Below are 23111 nucleotides of genomic sequence, written 5' to 3' on the forward strand. Positions count from 1 at the left end.
TACATTCCATACTCATGAAAATGCGACTCGAGCTTGATCGATTTTGTCAAAGTCTGGTATGGACTCGTAGTCGATTTTGCAACAACAGCTACTACTAGTGGCGGAGCTAGGATTTGTGTTTAGGGAGGCAGATGAGTAATAATATAAGGTACACTTACTTCGAAAATCTTAATCGCCATGGGAGGATGAGGGCCTTGCTAGCCCCTCCTAACTCCACCGCTGGCTACCGCCAAATTTAATCAAATCCTAAACTCTGCCTGTGAGTGTTTTCGACCATTCATTGTGGATCCCAAGCCAGAGAAAGGGAGGGATTGTAGTATGTCTGTGGCAACCAACGTAAAATCTTAGTCACATTTTTTTGGACATGAATCGATTTTGAATGTCGTTGGGGGCATTATAAGTGACACATTGCACTTCTTTGACCCCGGTGTAGTAAAAAGTATGTGAGAGTTGTTAGGTCGTCCCTCAGTTGCAATGCACCATCTTTACACCTAAGGATGATGTCAAATAGCCAAGGGTGAGCTACATCTGTTAAACTAAAGTATAATGTCACAATCTCCTACACTTAATTTAACACCTAGTTCACCTACATTTAATGACGGTTATAAGTTTTAACCTCGCAAGTGCACGTTATCGTTGCACAATAAATGGCCGAACACAAGGAGCAAATGAGATTACTAATTCTTACGTTCTAACGTTTAGCTAAGTCAAATAAAACAAGTTGGCTTAATATCTAAGGACTAGGCTAAAGAACAATGAATAAATAGACTAAGTAAATTCTGAAATTAAAAAACAAGCAATCAAATACGGTTTTAACAATTGATGAAAGGCCTAGGGCGTGGTTAAGTCATTAACAATTCATAATTAACATATTAATTTCGTAAATTTATCGTTTGGGGGTAGCTTAGTGGGGGGAAAGCGCCTCTAATTCACTTTAATAACTTCCTCCAGGACTCATATTAAGACACTAGGATTCCCGACTCACATCCCACTTGGGTTCATGTCTCGGACCTCTCCTAAGCAAGGTTCTAGGCCCCAAAAACGCGCGTCATTCCCAAGATCCCCGACTCAAAGCACCCTTTCAAGGTTCTCCCTTCCGGGTTCAACCTAGATTGGCAAGGAATGTAGATGGGTAGTCAACTAGGCACCTAACCAATTCCCATTGGTGGACAAGAGTACACAACCAACCAAACTCCCAATTTAAAACATGAACAAGTAATTTCCACTGGAAACCCCACTAATTCCCCCTTGACAACAAATTTAGGGGGCGTTTGGAACATCAAAGGGAAAGGGTATGGAATAAAGAAAGAGAAAAGGGGGGGAAATGAATGAAATTACCTCAAAGTTACAATGTTGTTTGGTTACATCATTAGAAGGAAACAAATAATTCAAATTAAATTAACCCAAACAAGCCGCCCATTAATCCCCACCACCAAACACCACCACCACAACCACCCATGAACACCTCTCACCCCACTTGTAATGGCCATTAGTCGATGACATACCCTGACTTGTCTACCGAGACCAAATTTCTTCCCCGAGATTGTGTCATTTTTGTTCTCTTACCATTAAACACAACACCTTTCTTTAAAAACAATTAAAACTTGTGCCTCAAGAGTGATTTAGATCATGTAATTTCCCACATCTCTGAAAAGTTAATAGCATGATTGGACATTTCTGCCAAGTTCAATCCACTAAGCATATAATTGCAATATTTCAATTTTGTGAACATCTAATGGCGTCCTTAGAATATAGAGAAGTTAGTAAAAACTACAATAAAATATCATGGTATAAATCTTATGCTAACAACATAAAAGAAAGAGTAAATTAATAATTACTCCCTTTTATAAACCACTTTTCTAAAATAACTCCCTTATGAAAACTTTTTAATAATTTACTCCCCTCAAATGTTCTTAGGTCAAAAATTGCACCCATTTTGACAATCCGGTGACATATTCCGTCAAAATTCAAATTTTTTGATTTAAAGCATACTTTTATGACGAAAATGCCCTTATTTACTCATTTATATACTTCATGTCTTTTCTCTCTCCCTTATACTCTTCCCATCATTCATCCACTTCAATTCTCCCCTCTTCGCGGTCTCGGTTCAACGGCACCACTCTTGCTCATCCACACCCGACAACCTCCTGTTCTTTTAACTCTTTCGCCGAGTCTCGCAATAACCACTTGCAGCCACCAATTGAACGCCGTTTGACACACTAGTTAAGCCCAGATGGCACGATCACCACCGTTATACTCCTCTACCATCGACCATTGTCACCCAGCGTTTTGTCACCAAGACGACCGTCCAAAAAGTAGTAAACTTAAAACAAAGACCGCCATCTCCGACGATCGATCATCAATCATCGTGGTCGGGTCGTGATTTGTGTTCAAGTGACTGAGCAATTGGCTTGGCCTAGTTGGGTATGAAATTGAAGTAAATAAGTAAGGAAGAAGGAAGAAGGAAGAAGGAAGCAACAAGATTTAATTGATTCAATCGGATGAACTTTGGATGACGAGCAATTGGGGATTTTAAACCCAGAAATTAGGGGTTTTGAATCCAGAAATTAGGGGTTCAAACCCAGAAATTAAGAGGTTCAAACCTTAAATTGGATCGTTGGTGTAGCTCCGGTGTCGGGTTTTCGCTCTTGATTTGAACTCGTTCCGATGTCGGGTTTTAATCGGAGATGGATGTGAATTGAATAGTTGTTGTGATGATGAACAGTTATGGTGATGATGTAAAATTGTAAATGAATTTTGATTATCTAAATCAATGCCAGTGAAAGTGGCAGAGAAGCAAATTGGTTTTGTGAATTGAATTTTGGTGTAACACAAATTCACCATTGTTGATCAGAAAATCCTTACTTCTTTAAAAGAGCAAACTTCATGAACTGTAGCAATGAATAGTTCCCAAACAATGTCTTCCTCCACCGTCGGATTCCTCCTTCGATCTCGTCCCCTCCATATCTCCTTTATTCACAACGACATCAGTAAAATTTTCTTTCGGTCATTCTACTCCACTCATTCCCATCCGTCTCTCGATTTTCACTCCTCACAAATCTCTCAACAAAGCCTAGCATCCCACATCCTCTCAAAGGTAATTTACTCTTAATCCTATTTTTGTTGTTTATTTCAATCTGATCTTTGATTTTATTGTTATTATTATTATTGTTAGGGATTTTATTGTTATTATTATTATTGTTAGGGTATTAAGATGATGTTGGTGATTCTCTGTGATGTATACCTTCTGCTTAGAATACTCACAATCTTTTTATTTTTCCATAGATTTTTTGACACTTGATTGATCTAACTTCAACACTGGCTTTCGCGGATCGGGATTTCGTGTTTCGAATTGGTTTGGTTTTGCTCAGGTACTTTTCTAGACATCCAATGTTGACCTAATTTGCGCAATTGATAGGGTTATGGGATTGGGAATGTGTATATTTGGGTTTGATTTTATGGGACAATGTAAATTGGTGTCTTGAATGTCGCTCAATATCTCTTTTTTTTTGCATTGTGTTGCAAAATTGTTGCTTAGATTGTGATGGGGTATTGAGTTTTGGTTGATGGGTTATCGTTTTTTGTATTTAGAAGTTTATTTCATCAACAAATTCCTTTTTTATTGTTTATTAATTTGTTTGCCAATTTTTGAGATGGTTATTTTGTGGGGCTGGAGTTGTGGGCTCGAGCTTGGGGTTGGAGATTGGTTAAGTTCTCCTAAAAGGTTAGCGATTTAGCGGCCATGTATTGCTTTTGTTAATGTGGATGTTGTCATTTTGAGAATTCTGAAATTCTCATTGTCTTGTTGTTCATTGTGGTTTTAATGAGTGTTATGGTTATTATTGCTGATATTTGCAATTTCTCGTTTCAGGATTGACATTTCTGGTGCTGGCTTTCTTTAAAGATGTTCTGTCATTCATTCGCGGTAATTGTTGATGGTCGCTACTCGCTCGTGAGCAAAATAGTTTCCTGCTTTTCTCTCACAATAGTTGTTTTTAAAATGTAGGACAGTATAAGAGTAGTCTGTAAAGAAGTAGTCATCGGCCAAGTTGCGGGATCCTAGAAAATCCGAAGCAGCTATGGCAGGGCTCCACTTTTACATCTCTACAAGTGTGATCATGGTAAGCTTGATTGCTCTTTTGATATATTTATGTGATTGGGATTGTTGTTTTGTTTCTGAGAGTTTCATGTCAGGTATCAAGTTGATCCATTTCTACGACACTGGTATTATTGAACGACAGGGTTTTTAATCAATTATACTACTTTTTTGTTTCGTGTCAGGGCTTCGTCAAACAAGATTGTAGTTACGGTCATTCAATTTCTCCTGCATAGGTACCATCTACATGTCCCTTTTCGATTTATGTTGCAAGCCAGTTCTTGAATGTGGTTTTAAGGATTCTCCTCTCAATCTTGGCCTTCCATTTCTTCTATTGCCCTACTCTGCCTCTTTTGTTCTCCTCATTCTTTCTCGCTCTATTCTTTAGTCTTCACCACCATCCATTTCAATCCCTGCCTTCCATTCATTCTCTTCTCACCAATTCTTACGATGATCACTCTATTGTTACACGGTACAACTCACTACTCCCAACTCTCCCTCATTTTTCATCTTTCTCGTCAAATGGCGATTTCTTTCCATCTCATAATCTCTTCTCCTTATCTTTCATGTTCTGCCTTTCGTTCTCCTCTCGTGCTTTGCTTCTAACTTTCGTTTGCCTCTAGAACATGAAGTTGTCCAGCTCATTTGCATTTGTTATGTTGATCGATTTTGGCTTTTTGGTCTTGTTCTTTTAACATCCAAGTGATAATCGACCGGGTTTCCAATTCGGGGTTTGTTAGCACTAATCAATTTGCCCTTTTTTGTTTTGTTCTTTTTATGATAAGCTTTGGAAATTAAATTAGTTTTGGTTAAGTTAGATATGGTGATTATGTTGTTTTTTAGGGTTTAATTTGGTTATGCAATCTGGTATTATATATGTTTCTTTGTGATTATTGTACATGGTCTTTTTCCCCTTGAGTTTATGTTTTGCTGGGTTACCGTTGTTAGTGATTAGGCTGAATATGAGTTTTGTGTGACATTATTGGTGCTTGGTGATAGGAGTTATTACTTGAAAATATGTGGTGAGTTGTGGGGTTCTATCTTGCTTCAATTCCCTGAGTTGTGTTCATTTTATTTTCAGGACTTCTCGTCGACATGCAGGTTGTACAGGCTTCCATATCAGGTGGATTCATTCATATGCCGTCTTAGCCATTGTACCCTGCGGTTTTAAAACGTTGTATACATGGAAATGAGATAGAGCTTGGGTCAGTTTGACACAACCTCTCCACTCCACCGCATTTTTTCAGTCTCAGGTTACTTTTTTTTTTTTTTTGAAACTGTGAACAGAACAGCGGGGTGTAACTAGCTGTCTCAATTATTTCAACTGTAAGTTTAGTTTTCCCGCCTTCCTTTTATCCATCTTTATCTTGAATTTAGGGTTTTAAAAATGTTCGTGGTAAACGATGGCAAGTGTTATGGTCCTACTGGTAGTGAAAAAGATCCCTGCTAGAATGGTAACGTAACAACCTTATTTTTGTCTTCCTTTTATCAGTCTTTGCATAGTGAACTTTAAATAATGAACTGACAGTATTTGGGTTTTGTTCTTAGGTTTTTTCGTTCTTGAAAACGCAATTGCATCTTTGGGTTGACAAGTTTATGTAGATAAAGATGTTAACTTTTAAATTGTAACATGATGCTATCCCTGGGAGTCTCCGTCTTTTATTTTCATTTCTTACTTCCTTCTCATTATTTTGCATCTTCGTTGTAGATGTCGAATGACAATTCATGTTGTGTTGATAATTTTGTTGTCCTCTACGTGGTCGACCTGTAGTGTCTTGTACTAGCCTCTTCCCTAAATTATGTAGTATTACCCTCATATGAGAGTAGATAGTAATTCTTACACCAGGCCACCAAATCTTCATTCTCCTTGCACGATTGCACCAGTCATGATTTTCACTTCACCCTTCACCGCCAGTTCCCTCTTTTTTAGCTCCATTACCTCCATAATAATTACCTCAACTCAGATTTGCTTTGTGAGCTAAGATATGTGCATTGTAATTTTATGACTTGACCACCTATTGGAGGATGCACCGTTGCCATTCATCATGCAGCGTGCTGTTAAACTATCAAATGTGAGAAAAAGAGTGTCCTCACTTACCTGCCTGTCTACTGCAGTTTCATCTGCCTCTCTTTTTCTCCTTTCGTTACATGCCTTTCATTTTTATCCCCTTTCTTCGTTTCATTCTCTGCCTTTCCTTATTTCGTTTTCCCAGCTTTTCCTCTTTGTGTATTGCAGTTTTTAAACTATAGCGAGTTCAGCAACGGATGGCAACATAATCGCACTTCACTCCAGATTCGGAACTTTTTCCTTTTAAAATTGTACTCTTAGGAATTCTGATATTTATATTGATTGAATTGGTTCTGTGGTTTGATTAAAGTGGGTCTTTGCATGTTTTTGGTGAGTTGTTGTTTTCTTTTTTTTTTCCAGTCAACTGGGTCACATTAGTGTTTGTTTGCGGTATTTATTTTTAGGGCTATATTGGGGTTTAATGGAATTTTGTGTTTAGTTGACTTTTATTTAGCTTATATTTGGTTGTCAATTTTTTAAAACTCCTGAAGGATACCACGTGTCATATACACCGGACTAATTTGCTCTTTTCAAAATTTTCATGCCCTCGATTCTCGCCGTACCAAACTTTCTGTTTTTATAGGTGTATTGTGGTCATTGTTTTATAACTCAGACTTTATGACGGCCTGACAGACATATTTGAGTTTGGCTAGGGTGGTTTTGTGTGTATTTGAGTCACACAACATATATTTTGTTAGTGCGTAAGTCCGTGGAGATGAACGTGTAACTTTGTGTTAAGGTTGTGTAAGCCAAATATTCTTAATCAGCCTTACTGCCTTAGTCAGAAACTCTTACTCTTCTACACCTTCTGGAAAGTAGTTAAGCTGTTTTACACAAAGAGAGGCTAATTATGAAATTTCAGTATGCTGAGTATTCTATTGGAATAATTTGGCAGGCTTAACAGTGAAAATTCATGAAAGAATTTAAGATCCTCCCTCCCCTGACAAACTGATGAAAAACTTCGTAATATCAGCAACATTTCGTTTACTTGTTTATGACACATTGCTGGTTCCTTTTGTATTGTATTACTTGAGTTTTAGGGACTACCTCATAAATGATTTTGCCACTAGAAAGGTCTGCATTACAACATTTGTGACACAATCACTGATAATGCCTTGGTTGTTAAACTGATTTACATTATTTGGGTGGTTTAATGATGATATATTCAGCAATGTAGTTAAAGAATCCATTAAATTTCTCAGGTAAGTAAGCGTAGAGCATGCTTATTCCTCATGCTCTCCCGCAACTAATGCACAAAGGGTAGTACAGAAATGTTGGTTGGGCACTTGAGCATCATAAAATAGTTTATAGGTTTCATTCTGTAGCCTGTAGTCTTGTTAGATCGACACTTCATGCATGGAAATTTCTCATCTCATAGACCAGATCACCAGATACGGCAAACAGATAACGGCTTTTTAATCCATTATTTGAAGACTCTTTGCGATATTGCTTGCGTGGAATGTATATGCAGTTATCTCGAATTTTAAAGGTGTCTATTAGCTTCATGAGAGCTCCATGATCGGCCTACGCACGCAATAACTAATCATCATGTTCCTGTTATTCAGTTTTTTTTTTATAGTATTGTTCATGATTCTCTCCCTTTAGTTTGTTGTAGGAGTTCCATGATGCACCACTATGTCTTATCCATCTATGCTTAAAGTTTTAATATGTCACCATAGAATTTACATGGGTTTAGTTTAGAGAGTGTGATGAGATCTTTCCTCCCTCCTTATCAGGTATGTATTTGTGCTTCTTTTAGCTCATGACTATATTATTGATGCTCCGCTGCTATAGATTTGTAAGGATTATGAGTTGTAATTCATCAACCCATCTTACCATGATTTGTTGCAACGACGAATTCTGCTTAGTTCATATGGGAAATTTAAAACTGTTGGGTTGTGCACTGGAGCCTAGGGCTGCCATTGTCATTTGTCGCTTGGTCCCATAGATAGGTATAACGGGGATGCTTATGATGGGCACATCTGGAATACTTATGATGTGTACATCTGTAATGAATATGCTCTCGTTTAATAGTTCTTTTAAAATTTTTGGGGTTCACCTTGATAGGTTTAAGGTTACTACTCTCTTTATGGTGCATTTATTCATATCTTAGTTTACTGCTATGGTTTTGTCTATTTGCGTGGTGCTAACACCTCTCTTTCTATTTTTTACTACAGACCATTAAAGTATTTATCTAACTTATCCGAGTTGATGTGTTGGATATGAAAAAGGTTGGGGAATTTTATTGTGAGCGACTGGACTGTATTCGTTCATCTTTTGATCATGAGCATATAAGAATATGCCACAATAAGCATTTTTGTAAGTTAAAAAATTGTACTTTCAAACTTGCATCAAATAAGGCAAAATTGCATTTGTAGAGATATCAGCACAAAAGGAGAAGATGGGTTTAATGGTCTAGGTGCTTGGGTCTCGTATTCCAACTTTGTACTTCATTTTTATTTGAGCATTCTTTGTAAATTTTGATGTGGCAATATGGAATTGTCTGGGAGGCTTTCATGTTTTATTCATTTTGATATGTAGATTGATGATGATGGGAATGTGGAAATGATAGATTTTCCACAAATGGTCTCTGCCAATTAGAATGAAAATATGTGTTATGCTTCTATGTACCGTATTACTTGGGGCGTTTGTTCACACTAATTTACTTGGTTTTCATTGTAGGTATTTTGGTGGTGATGCTGAACGGAATTTCAAATTCACCCCAAAAAGGTATTTTCAAGTGTGTTTACTTACTCCATCTCATACAAAACGATCTTCCCACTTTAATAAAATACTCCCCATATAGCTTTTATTATTGTTATTTCTATTTCTTTCTTATTCCTATGATCAATGTTATCTTATCTTGACGCTGTGTATGCTTGATTTTGTGATACGATTAGCATTGCTCCCTTATATTTATTGATTTTAATTTTGGCTTCTTGGTATGTTCAGTGGGCATAGGTATCATGAAGCTCCATAGATTGGAAAAGAAGAACCAGAACGAGGGAGGAGGCAGAGGCAAAAAGAAAGGGCAAACTACTAGCTAACTTAAAATACAAAACCGTGATGATTGAATATTGCAACTACTTTCATTGCACATTTTTTTTATAAGAGCTACTGCCCATCCTAAATAAAACGCCCATGTTTTAGACATTGCATTTTCTGAGATTTATAGCAGCAGATTCAATAGTGTAGTGACATGCTTCTTTCATGATTTATGATCGCATTTACTTTTAATACAAGTACAAATGTAACTAGGCAAATACATTTCACAATGTCCACAACGTACCCTCGTAGCGTATAAGTTACATAAGCAGAAAAAGGACTCCACAGTTTATTGTAAAGTTCAGGGAAAAAGTTGATATTGTGTTCCCTCAGACAGAAATTATAAATGGTATGTAGTGCTTACCATGTAATACTCAATTCGTAGGAAATAATGCCACTCGCAATATCAAATTTCACTACGATCTGTGTGCTCTAAATGAGGTTGTTTACACGATTAATCAAATTGGGGCACCGCGCCCGGGAGGGCGCGGAGCAACAACTAGTGAAGTAAAAAGTGAAAAGGTAGGTTGTCTAAAGCTAATCCCTAAATATTGACACAAGGGCAAAATTGTCATAATAAAAGAATTTTCATCGGAATGTTGAAATGGGTGTAATTTTTTACCTGAGAACATTTTATGAGAGTAAATTATTAAAAAGTTTTCATAAGGAAGTTATTTTAGAAAAGTGGTTTATAAAAGAGAGTAATTGTTAATTTACTCTAAAAGAAATTTTATATATTGAGCTATTTAGTTAGTGAGCCAATTTATAGGAATCCTAAAATCTATGTTAAGGCTCTGTTTGGCAAGACATTTCAGGTACCTGATTTGGTCAAAGTAGTTTATTTGACCAAAGTTTCAGGTACCTTATTTTTTTGTAAGCGTTTGGCAAGGAGCTTATTTAATCAAATAAGCTCCCTGAAATAAAATGCTACCTAGAGAAGCATTTGAGATTTCAGGTACCTGATTTAGTTTTATTTTCCGTTTTTACCCTTTAAATCTATACTATTAAATAATTATCATATCCTTTTACGTCATTTCATCAAAATCAGTTACCTTTTCAGTTAGTTTGCCAAACATTTTTTTATATAATCGCCTACCTTATCGGTTCCTAATTTTACTACCTTTTTGATTTACATTTTGATTTCGATTAGCTTTTCGGTTTTTATTCTACCTTTTTCGATTTATTTACCTTTTCGGGTAGTTTTATCAAACAGAGCCTAAATGTGGAAGTGGGGTTTTGGAGGGGAAAACAACGGTCCGTTTTTCTTAAGACCATTACTTTTGGTGCGAAATAAGACGGGAAACATGTCATCATTTTACAATAAAATGTTGTTATTTTCTGATAACATGTTACCATTATTGTTCACATCATTTTCAGGGTAAAAAATGACACCTCTAGTCATAACATTTTGTGAATTAATTGGTTACATTTTCTTTAAAAATGGCAACATTTTATCCGTCTGACAAATAAGACCAAAAATGTCCGTCTGAAATAAGAATTTGTGGGAAAACAAATATGTTGTGGTTGTTGTTTTATTATTTTATATAGATAGATTTGTTTAAAGGTCTTGGCTTTACTAAAACCCTTTGTTTCTAAATTACTCCCTCTGTCCCGGTCATTTGTTGTCTTTTCATTTTAGGGTGTCTCAGTCAATTGTTATCCTTTTTATTTTAAGAACGAACTTGATGAGCAATTTGATCATTCACACTCAATTTGGTCCACTTGTTATTTACTAATTGGCCCCCTCCTCTTTTCTTTTCTTTGTCTTTTGCCAAAACAAAAGGATAACAAATGATCGGGACGGAGGAAGACATTACATTTCTTAGCTAATGTAGATAGTTTATCATATGTATTAATAGTGACGTTGGTTTGAAATTCAAGGTATCGAAATTACCATTACTATTTTTTTTAGAAGAAACTTTTCTTATCTTAAATTGTTTTATGATAGCCAACTATTAAAATTAATTTTTTGATAAAGAAAGAAAAGCAAGGAATTGATATTCTATCAAGCAATAATGTGAGAGTTGTGATATGTTTTTGGTCAGTGCATCAATGTGTGAGGTTTATTATATGAGTGGATATATTAGTTGTCAAATTGCACACTCCACGTCAATTTTAATAGAGCTAAAAATAACAATATGCATGTAAGAGTGATAAGGCTATGTGATTAACAGGTAATAAATATAGGCAAATAGGTAAAACTCATTGAGTAATACTACTCTCTCTGTCATTTGCTTTATTTTGTTAGCGGAAATAAAGCAAGTATGAATTATTGATCGTGACGAAGAAATATATATGATTATAAGCCAATATATATTACGTAATTATGTTATTTAGTTTGAGCTTGATTTTCAAAGGAGTAAATTTTACGTTGTTATTTGGAATTTTAGTTTGTTACTCGCCATGTTTCCTTCGGTTGTTTACTAAAGGTTTTGCTATTTGTGGGTGATGTTATTGAGTGACTAATGGACAATGAGTTATGCAGATCATCAAATTATCCATTATAAATATTCTCAATATAAAAAGATAAACAAATGATATAAGGTACCCAAAGATGGAATACATAAACAAATGATGAAATACTAAAAATCTTTCCGGACCAAGTTTTCTATGTGACTAATATTCCGCGAGTACAAGTAGTGTTGATCGAGGCCATTTCGTGTTCACAATTAAGCATATGTGGTTGTTGGTCAATGGTCGATACAAAACACAATTTATACTTCACAAACAACTCTACAATTAGTAAAGAGGCAAGTAAAGGTCGGATCCCAAGGGACGGGTATTGAAATGAGAATTCTATTGTAACTAGTAGTGTCTAGGGGGTGTCACAAATTGGGTTGATGTAGAAGGTTACTAAACTAAAATAGCAATGAAAATAAACTAGCAAGATGAATAAAATAAGGGGTGTAAACAATTGATTAAAAGCACTAGGGTGTCATGGGTTCATAGGGGATTCATGGGATATGATCATACAAACATGTTCTCAAATTATAAGCAAGCAATTATTGTTGTGATGGATTGAGTTGGGTTATATCTTACAATCCTAGGAAAGTTTGGGTCCCGTAGCCGAATCGATTAGATTGTACAACACCTACAAGTCGACTTAATCTTTCCTACTCAACACATGCATGGTCTAACAAGACTCGAGTTGAGTTATGTCTTACAAGTCTCATTGAAAAGATAGGAGATGATAGTAAATGCAAGGATTCATAGGCTTAGCATTTCATCAAATACAACATGTGCATGTATTAAGATCAAAACAAGCAAGCAAATAAGATATGAAAGCATATTAATTTAAGCATGAATCATTCCCCATGTTGGTTTCCCCTAATCACCCATTAAACCCTAGCTAAGAGACTACTCACTCATTATCATGTTGATCATGCTAGAAAGGTTGTCAATCATACTAACATAATGAAACATGATGAATAAATGAAAGTAATTAACAATAATTAAAAAGGGATTAAGAGATTATACCTACTAATGATTCCAATAATAAAGCAAGAATAATAGAAGTACTTGAATCCTAGATTGAGAGGTTGTCAATCTCCCAATAATAACCCAAATAATCTTCAATTACCCAAAATAAAGGAAGAACAAGAGAGAGATTAAAGAACTAAAACTTGGATTAAAACTTGATTAATACTTGATTACAATATTAAAGAGAGATTTGATTGATATTAACTACACTAATTATTGATAAGAAGAACATGCTCCTCTAATTAGACTAATGGGGTATTTATAGTGAAAATTAGGAGGATACATTAGGGTTAACTAAGGGCTAAACTAGTAATTACACTTTTTAAGTTGAGCAAGGAGACTCCGGTATTTTTCCGAGAGAAGGGCTTCTCTAATCGTAGCTTTGAAGAATGAAAACGTCTTTGTCATCGAAATCCGTGCGGATGGGAGTCGGGACGGCCGGATCTGGCGAGGAATCGAGCGGATCCTTGGGCAAGACGCTCGGATTGGCGAGGGGAATCGAGCGGATTCCTTTGAGGGACGCTCGGATTAAATTTGGACGGATGGGCGGATTGTGTACAATCCGTTCGGATTGTCTGGCAGCGTCAATTCTTCTTCTTTTCTTCCCTTTTCTTCATGAATTCCTTGGGGATTTCCTTGGGGACTCAAGGATCCTTTCTCAACAATGCTCTTCTACTATGCTATGTACAAAGGCCTTCTAGTCTTGTCTCTCCTTGATGCTTGGTCATTGAATACGATCAATTTAGCCTCGTTTTGCCATGAAAATGCAAGATTCTTACTCCTTTCCTACCAAGGGATCAAAATCTCAAAGAATATGCAAAACAAAGAACTAAAGATAAGAAATGACCCAAATAGGCACTAAAAAGCATGGAAACAATGGTAATTCGGGGGCTAAATATGCGCCAATTATGGTCACATCAAGTGTACTACATCTCCTTTGCATCCTGCCTACAAAGGACACCAATGCATGCATTTGACTAGAGGAACAACCTTATCCTGTGTTATGTAAAACATTGAATTTGATTAAGTATAATACTCCATGTTTTTCTCACCCTCAAAGTGTTTGTCACTATTATTGAGGTTAATTCTTTATCTTATTCAAATTATTATAAGAAATAATGATTATAGAAAATAGAGAAATTTTATCAGAACAAAATCCAACAAAATAACGTGTACTAATATTGCTCTTAGATTATACTCCCTTCGTTGTGTCAATAGTTTTCATTGTTTGACGTCTTATGAATTTCAAACAATGATAGTTATTAACAAGGACACGAAAAGTACGTAACTAAGTATTACTCTGATATTACCCGGGCAACGCCCGGACATTAATTCTAGTTGGTAAGTATTTGAGGATTTCGACTGACTTTCAAAGCTCTAAGAAGGAGATTTTTATATAAAAAAAAAGGGCAAAAAAAAACAAAGTTTGCATGACCGGTTGGCAAATTTGGACGTCTAAGAAGTAACCACTATGACCGTTTTATATGTTATGGGCCCTGTTCTTTTGGACTTAATTGCAGCTCAACTCAGTTCAATTAAGTTTTTCTTATTACAAATTAATTTTTACTTCAGTTCAGTAAAAAAACAATAAAGCTCCAATGTTATATAGTAACATTTTCTTATTGGCGGATTTAAACAATCTTTTTACATGAGATGAAGTCCAAGAGTCGTCCATTGCTTGAAAATTAGACTCCTAGCTAGAAGGGACAAAATTGACCGATCGAATAATCCGACCTCACACTGAACTCATGACACGATCATGATCGAACCCGAATTAATTCGACCCGCTATAACTCAACCCGGATTTTTATTGCTGCAAACTGATTATTATTCACAAATAACTTGATAACAGTTGACCCGAAAATGACCTGAACCCGGTCCAACCTGAAATCTGTAAATCCAAAATGACCCGACATGAAATTGTAGGTCCGAACTCGACCCGTTAGCCAGGTCTACTCCTTGCCACTTGCGTTTATGAGGGTCATTGGTAAAATGCAAAATAGGAAGCAAGTCATGTAATACGATTATATGAATAAAAGTGAATATTTTAATTGGTGACTTAAGTCGGGTAGCTCATCGAAAAACATAGGTAATACTTGTGATATTATTATATGAATAAAATTCAAATTCAATTATCGAACCACGCCTATTTTGTGTATGTCTTAAGCCTATTTAAGAAAGTTAGAAAGAAAACTTACGGAGAATAAGAAATCACTTTGTTACACACTTACACAGCATACGCAACTTGTTCAAAAGATTAAGCCCTTACGCAAGTTAACACCGAACAAAAAGAGTATGTTCTGACTTTTGTTTAGTTTAATTGATAAAATTACAACAAAGAGTCAAAATAATGTGTAGAAATTTTAGTACTATAGTAGTTTATATATTCTTTAGTAATTTCTCATGTTCATGTTGATTATGTTTTAGTACCCATTTAAAATTTGTTATGGTTATTTCCTTTAGATTATGTTTTAGTACCCATTTTTGTAATTTCGTTTGAATTATGTTTTAGTACCCATTTTTGTAATTTCGTTTCGATTATGTTTTAGAACCCAATTTTGTAATTTCCTTTAGATTAGGTTTTAGTACCCATTTTTGTAATTTCGTTTGAATTATGTTTTAGTACCCATTTTTGTAATTTCCTTTAGATCATGTTTTAGTACCCATTATTGTAATTTCCTTTTTATTATGTTCTAGTACCCATTTTTGTAATTTCCGTTAGATTATGCTTTAATACCCATTATGCTTTAATAGTGCCCATTATGCTTTTTGTTTTGGATACACAATTAGTAGCATTAATGGAGGTTTAGCTTTGTTTTGGAATTATGTTTACCATGAAAAGCGCACGATTTTGAAAAAATTCCCAAGATTTTTAATCACAATAAAGCCCTAAAGGGTACCAATGTATAACTAGCCTGATGATTTGTAGATTACTAGATTTTCAATTTTGAGACATTATGAATTATGATTATGATTATGTTCTTGTTGTTGAGTATTGTGTTAAAAAAAATGTGGACTCGAGGGTTTTCTCTTCGGTCTTCTCCTCTAATACCCGATCAAAATTCCATTTCTTTTACCCACTTGTCGGACATTTTTATAAAGAAAACAAATACTGAGTAGTTGTGAATGTTGGTGCATGAATAAAATTGTCCGAGTCACCAAAATGGCACGAATGAACACTAGGGGTAATTTGCTTGTTTTGAATTTGGAGTCGCATCGATTATATATAGTGAAGACAATTAGTGTACTGAACATTCATATGATTTGATTTGGTTTTTGTAAAGTTGAGTAATGAATGTCTCTGTCTTTTGTTTTGTAGAGGACATCATGTCAAAAGTAAATCTAAAGGATGAGAAACGGCAAAGGGAAACTCAAGACGCTCTTGCTTGGTTAATGGAAATTGAGGAAGCTCTTGCTAGGTGGGTATGCAGTGTAAAAGGGTCGCCTTTGTCGCTCTCGCTGAAATGTGGCTCCTTGAATCAACTGTTGGATATCCTTGTTCCGAGTTTCTCCTCAACATTCAACGTAACCCCGTTAAGCGGCCCTCTTGACCAAGATTGTCTAAAAATCTTCAATGAACAGTGTAAGAGAGTAAGACAAGTTCTGTCGAAGAGTGACGGAAGGATTAGTCTATCCGTGGATTCAACTTTGTGTGTTAAGACTTGGGACTCATGTGAATACTTGGATTGCATAACTGCCCATTTTATCGACAATGACTGGAAATTACATAACCTGGTCCTCAAGTATTGTCCTGCTCAAGTTGGCAATGCTCGTAATGTTTTCAAGGTTTTGAATGAATGGGGTTTAGACGGCAGATTAGTGTCTTTGACGGGTGATATTGTGTTAGCTCATTGGGTAAAAGAAGAGATATGCTCGACAAGTCCGCTCTTATTGGATGGCTTAATTGTTTTATGTCCAATCTAGTTGCGACATGATCTCTGAAATGGTTCAGTCAGCTTTCAACGAGATTGATGAAATCATCAACAAGATCAAGTTTCTGGCATGGTCCAAATCACCTCCATTATGGTACCTCACAACATTTAAGCTACAAAATGCTTTGAAGTTGAAAGATATGGGAAAATTTACTCCTGAGAATGTCGACCACTTGTATAATGTTGCATCTGAAGAGGAGTGGCAGAAAGTCAGGATTGTCTGCAGAATAACTGGTCGTATTTACGAGATCATCAAGCCATTGTATGAAGCTAAGACTAAAACAGCCAATCTCTTTTTACCTCTTCTCCTTGAGATTCACACTTGTATTTTACAAGAATCCGCTACTTGTTCTAATCAATTTGTCAAGGACCTGGGAGATAAAATGCTTCAAGTTTATACCTTGTATTGGGATGAAATGTATTCAATGCTATCCATAACAGCATTTCTTGACCCACGGTTTAAAATGGAGTTAATCAAGTTAAAATGCAAAGAGAAGTATGCCGAGGTATGTGGGAATCTTCGTAAGATTTATGATTCCTATTCGCTTCAATATGATGAAAATGAGTACGTTCTTAGTGATTCAGACACTTATTTCGCGGAGGAGGACTTGAAACTAGTCCAGGAGTATAACTCTGAAATGTCATCTGTAAATGATCAGTCAGAAAAGTCGGATTTTGACATGTACTTGGAAGAGCCAATTGTGACAGAACCTGATATGGAGAATTTTAGTGTGTTGTCTTGGTGGAAGGAGAATAGCCTCAAGTATCCCAAACTCTCATTAATGGCACGTGACTTACTGTCTGTTAGTATGTCACCTGGGAATGGCAATGAACTATTTTATACTGAGCCGAGGCGAGTTGATAGCACGTTAGGGTCTCTTGAAGAGGAGCGACTGATGAATGCTTTAAGCTGCACCAGGAGTTGGAAATTTCGATATGACTATAGTTAACTAACAAGGTATTGATTGTCATACAATTTTAGTCTCTACAAGTCCATGGAGTAGATAAACATGATAAATTGAATCTCTACATTACGTTCTTATTGTTTGATTGGTTTTAACTGGTGCGCAGTGCACATATAGCAGATAACACTTCAGTGATAATTTTTTTGCAGTACAGTTATCCAACTTTTCTAGTTCTAGTAAAGATAGAAGAAATATGAATGAATATGGCTTGTCCAATTCTCATTGATTTTGCTTATCTCCTTTCTCCTGCATCCTTTAGTGGAAATTATGCAATTTATCAGTTTTGATTTTGGAATGAAAACTCTTATCTGCTTCCTTTTTCATAAAATTGAGGATGGTTAGTTGGTTAATTGTGTATTGGTGAAGATGATTTATTTTTAAGGGTGAGAACTGAGAGGTGATTGTACACAATTGGTTTGGATCGATATTACTCCAACTGTTCATTCTGGTCGTGTGTCGTGTGTCCGACACGACACTTCACACTTCATTTTAGACCAAAAAATTAATAATTTTTTTCCTGAAAATAACCATATCGGCAATTTGACACCGTTTATTTGGACTTGTGGTAAATTGTCAAATTGTAGATTGTAGGCCAACTTGTAGCCCTGTTGGTTAGGGATTAATTTATGGGTTTGGGCCTATTGGTTAGGATCATTGATTTGATGGATGAATCATGATTTGATTTCTATGCTACAACTGTGAATGCATAGAAACAGGGCAACACTTGCATATCACAAATACTCCGTATATAAACAATTGCATTTTGGTGAGTAGGTCTAGATCAGGTCCCTTAGTTTTCCGTATCCAATTTACCTGACTACACAGTTGCAAATTTAAGTTACGCGAACACGGGCTAGGTCAACGTTTCAAACCCCTCTGAGATGGCCTAGAAAAATGAAGGTGAAGGACAGATGTTTTGCTGTGTGGGTGTCTTGCACCCTCAACCAGTCTACGTCAGATAGTTAGATTCTCAAAAGGGTTATTTAAGATTTGGGGAGGGTCATTTTGGTTTTGTGAGTTGGGTCATTTGAAGGCCGTTTCATGTCCTGGCTTTTCAAATTAGCCATTTCGGCTTTGGATCAGCCTCGGATTGTTATTTTCGGTTTTGTGTTTGTTCTATTTAGGCTGTGTTCGTTATGCCAGCTCAAGTGCAACCATATTGAACAATCTCTCACGTAATCCTACACATTTTATCAATTTTTTCCACAACTACCCTTCCTCTTAAAAAAAAAAAAAAAAAACCTCTTTTTCCCTCTTTTAAAACCTAATTAAAATTATCCCAAAATTTTCAATTAAACAGATGATCACTTTATTTTGTTAATTAAATTACATAATTTTGGTTGAATGTTTGTGAATTTGAAAAACTTTGTGGGTCAAACATAATTGATGAACTCCTTCATCGATGGAATTATCAACTTTGTATTTGAATCTAGGTTTGTTCATGGGTGGGGCCAGGGTGGTGCACCGACAGGACGGATACGTCGCATCAGAGTTGGGCGCTGGCCCGCATGGGGATGGGAACCGCGGTGTAGCGGTGGGTGAAGGGTTGTTGGTAGGCAACGACATGTGGCGAAGGTGGATAGGCAAGGGAGGGGATGTGGGAGCGGTGGTCCGTTAGATTGAGGGTGGGACGATGCAGGCGGTCCGGTGGTGTGAGTAGGGAGACTGGTAAGGGGTGGGGTTGGCGGGTGGCATGAAATTTTTTTCTTTTTTCTTTTTTTTTTTTGTATTGGGTATGACAGAGTAGGGAGAGAAAGAGGTGTGATAAGCGTAGAATTAGGCTTAAAAAATGACAGGGTACCCCAACGGGTCGTGGAGCGCGCTTTGAGTTTTTGGAATGCTTGGCTGGACGCACAGCCGGAACGTGGTGAAGGTAATGTACGAGCTAGGGGCGATAGTGTGAGGTGGGTGTCTCCGGGGGTAGGGGAGTGGAAGCTTAACGTTGACGCGGGTCTGTTTGGTGATATGGGTTGTGATCTCGGACTGGTTGTGCGGGATCGTGAACGTAAGGTGGAAAGAGTCGGGGTCCAACAAGTACGGGATGTATGGGATCCGGATATTGCTGAGGCGAAAGCAGCGGAATTTAGCTTACGAGTAGCGTTGCAAATGGGGTTGGCTAATGTGGTGCTCGAATCGGACTCCGCTTCCTTTATCACCAAGTTGAAGTCGAAAAGTGTCCCGGCAAACTATTTTGGTAGAATTGGGAATGTTATCCTTGAGATAGCTAATGCTTTTACTTGTATTCGTTTTAGTTTCGTTCGTAGGGAGGGTAATGGTGTGGCTCATAGTATGGCTCGTCTAATGCCGGTCGATTACTCGACTAGGTTTTGGGTGGGTTCGCTTCCTGAGCATATCGTGTCTCTTGTGGACTTGGACGTTACTAACTTTACACCTCAAAAAAAATGACAGGGTAATGTCGGAACAAGTCTGATATTTGTGTAGGATTAAGTAAATTTTAGTGTTGGAAAAAAGGCAAAACCCCTTGTCCATTACTGAGGGTTCCAACCGAGAAGTGTACCAATGTCTAGATCGTGCCTGAAAAATCTAATATTGCGACAAGGGCATAAAATCTTTTCAAAAACTTAGTTTCAAATAACTCGTTTTGTAGACTCGTCATTTATCCTTGTACTACTTTTAACTAGTTTAGACCCCGTGCAATAAATGCACGGTATATAGAGTTTTTTTATTTTTAATAAATTTATTATATAATAGTGATATCTCATTAATTATTCTTATTTCTTGTCATTGTATTTTGTTTTGAGAAAAAAAATTGTAATTAAAAATTAATCAAAAGAATTGAATAAAGTGCTGAAATATATTTTAAACAAAATATTTTTTTATACCACAAAGCTAATGATTTCAATTTTTATGTTCTCTTAAATTTTTTTGTCACGAAAGTAATAGTAACGATTTAAAACTTTATTTTATACGTAGTATTAGTCAAATTATTTTCAAATAATAGCATTAATTAATAAAAGATTTAGCAATGAATAGTTTTATATAAAATTTATTTATATTTTAATTAAGAGATTATAGTATAGAGTTTAGTGAAATAATATAATTTCATAAAAAGGATAAATTTTAATGAAAAATTAATAATTTAATGAAATAAAATATAATTAGTAGTTTCCTTATTTAGTGATGTAATAAATTTTAATTTGTTTCCTTATTTAATAAGATGCCTTTTGGAGGGAAAAATTGAGAATACACCTAAATTTATTTATAGTTTAATTAAGAGATTATAGTATAGAGTTTGGTGAAATAATATAATTTGATAAAAAAAAATATTAATTTTAATGAAAAAATAATAATTTAATGAAATAAAATATAATTAGTAGTTTCCTTATTTAGTGATGTAATAAATTTTAATTTATTTCCTTATTTAGTAAGATGCCTTTTGGAGGGAAAAATTGAGAATACACCTATTCATTTAGTAAATAGGGGATTACTCAAATTATTTTCAAATAATAGCATTAATTAATAAAATATTTAGCAATGAATAGTTTTATATAAAATTTATTTATATTTTAATTAAGAGATTATAGTATAGAGTTTAGTGAAATAATATAATTTGATAAAAAAAAAGATTAATTTTAATGAGAAAATAATAATTTAATGGAATAAACTTTGTGTGTTAAGACTTACATAATTGATCACTTTATTTTGTTAATTAAATTACATAATTTTGGTTGAATGTTTGTGAATTTGAAAAACTTTGTGGGTCAAACATAATTGATGAACTCCTTCATCGATGGAATTATCAACTTTGTATTTGAATCTAGGTTTGTTCCTGGGTGGGGCCAAGGTGGTGCGCCGAAGGAACGGATACGTCGCATCAGAGTTGGGCGCCGGCTCGCATGGGGATGGGAACCGCGGTGGGTGAAGGGTTGTTGGTAGGCAGCGACATGTGGCGAAGGTGGATAGGCAAGGGAGGGGATGTGGGAGCGGTGGTCCGTTAGATTGAGGGTGGGACGATGCAGGCGGTCCGGTGGTGTGAGTAGGGAGGCTGGTAAGGGGTGGGGTTGGCGGGTGGCATTAAGTTTTTTTCTTTTTTTTTTTGTATTGGGTATGAGAGAGTAGGGAGAGAAAGAGGTGTGATAAGCGTAGATTTAGGCTTAAAAAATGACAGGGTACCCCAACGGGTCGTGGAGCGCGCTTTGAGTTTTTGGAATGCTTGGCCTGACGCACAACCGGAACGTGGTGAAGGTAATGTACGAGCTAGGGGCGATAGTGTGAGGTGGGTGCCTCCGGGGGTAGGGGAGTAGAAGCTTAACGTTGACGCGGGTCAGTTTGGTGATATGGGTTGTGGTCTCGGACTGGTTGTGCGGGATCATGAAGGTAAGGTGGAAAGAGTCGGGGTCCAACAAGTACGGGATGTATGGGATCCGGATACTGCTGAGGCGAAAGTAGCGGAATTTGGCTTACGAGTAGCGTTGCAAATGGGGTTGGCTAATGTGGTGCTCGAATCGGACTCCGCTTCCTTGATCACCATGTTGAAGTCGAAAAGTGTCCCGACAAACTATTTTGGTAGAATTGGGAATGTTATCCTTGAGATAGCTAATGCTTTTACTTGTATTCGTTTTAGTTTCGTTCGTAGGGAGGGTAATGGTGTGGCTCATAGTATGGCTCGCCTAATGCCGGTCGATTACTCGACTAGGTTTTGGGTGGGTTAGCTTCCTGAGCATATCGTGTCTCTTGTGGACTTGGACGCCGCCTCTTTGATTTCTTAATATTATTACTAACTTTACACCTCAAAAAAAATGACAGGGTAATGTCGGAACAACTCTAATATTTGTGTAGGCTTAAGTAAATTTTCGTGTTGGAAAAAAGGCAAAACCCCTTGTCCATTACTGAGGGTTCCAGCCGAGAAGTGTACCAATGTCTAGATCGTGCCTGAAAAATCTAATATTGCGACAAGGGCACAAAATCTTTTCAAAAACATAGTTTCAAATAACTCGTTTTGTAGACTCGTCATTTATCCTTGTACTACTTTTAACAAGTTTAGCCCCTGTGCAATAAATGCACGGTATATAGAGTTTTTTTATTTATAATAAATTTATTATATAATAGTGATATCTCATTAATTATTCTTATTTCTTGTCATTGTATTTTGTTTTGAGAAAAAAAATTGTAATTAACAATTAATCAAAAGAATTGAGTAAAGTGCTGAAATATATTTTAAACAAAATATTTTTTTTATACCACAAAGCTAATGATTTCAATTTTTATATTCTCTTAATTTTTTTTGTCACGAATGTAATAGTAACGATTTAAAATTTTATTTTAGTAGTATTAGTCAAATTATTTTCAAATAATAGCATTACTTAATAAAAGATTTAGCCATGAATAGTTTTATATAAAATTTATTTATATTTTAATTAAGAGATTATAATATAGAGTTTAGTGAAATAATATAATTTGATAAAAAGGATAAATTTTAATGAAAAAATAATAATTTAATGAAATAAAATATAATTAGTAGTTTCCTTATTTAGTGATGTAATAAATTTTAATTTGTTTCCTTA

The 23111-nt window shown here is 35.9% G+C and overlaps 2 protein-coding genes across 2 annotated transcripts; both read left to right on the top strand.

The window, feature by feature from the left end:
• Nucleotides 1-16632: 16632 nt before the first annotated feature.
• On the top strand, nt 16633-17571 carry LOC141620711 (zinc finger BED domain-containing protein DAYSLEEPER-like). The gene has a single exon (XM_074437513.1). The coding sequence runs from the start codon at nt 16633-16635 to the stop codon at nt 17569-17571; it is 939 nt and encodes a 312-aa protein (XP_074293614.1).
• A 4313-nt stretch (nt 17572-21884) lies between these two features.
• On the top strand, nt 21885-22259 carry LOC141620712 (uncharacterized). The gene has a single exon (XM_074437514.1). The coding sequence runs from the start codon at nt 21885-21887 to the stop codon at nt 22257-22259; it is 375 nt and encodes a 124-aa protein (XP_074293615.1).
• Nucleotides 22260-23111: the final 852 nt, after the last annotated feature.

This window comes from Silene latifolia, chromosome X, assembly GCF_048544455.1.
Source record: "Silene latifolia isolate original U9 population chromosome X, ASM4854445v1, whole genome shotgun sequence".
NCBI lineage: Eukaryota > Viridiplantae > Streptophyta > Magnoliopsida > Caryophyllales > Caryophyllaceae > Silene > Silene latifolia.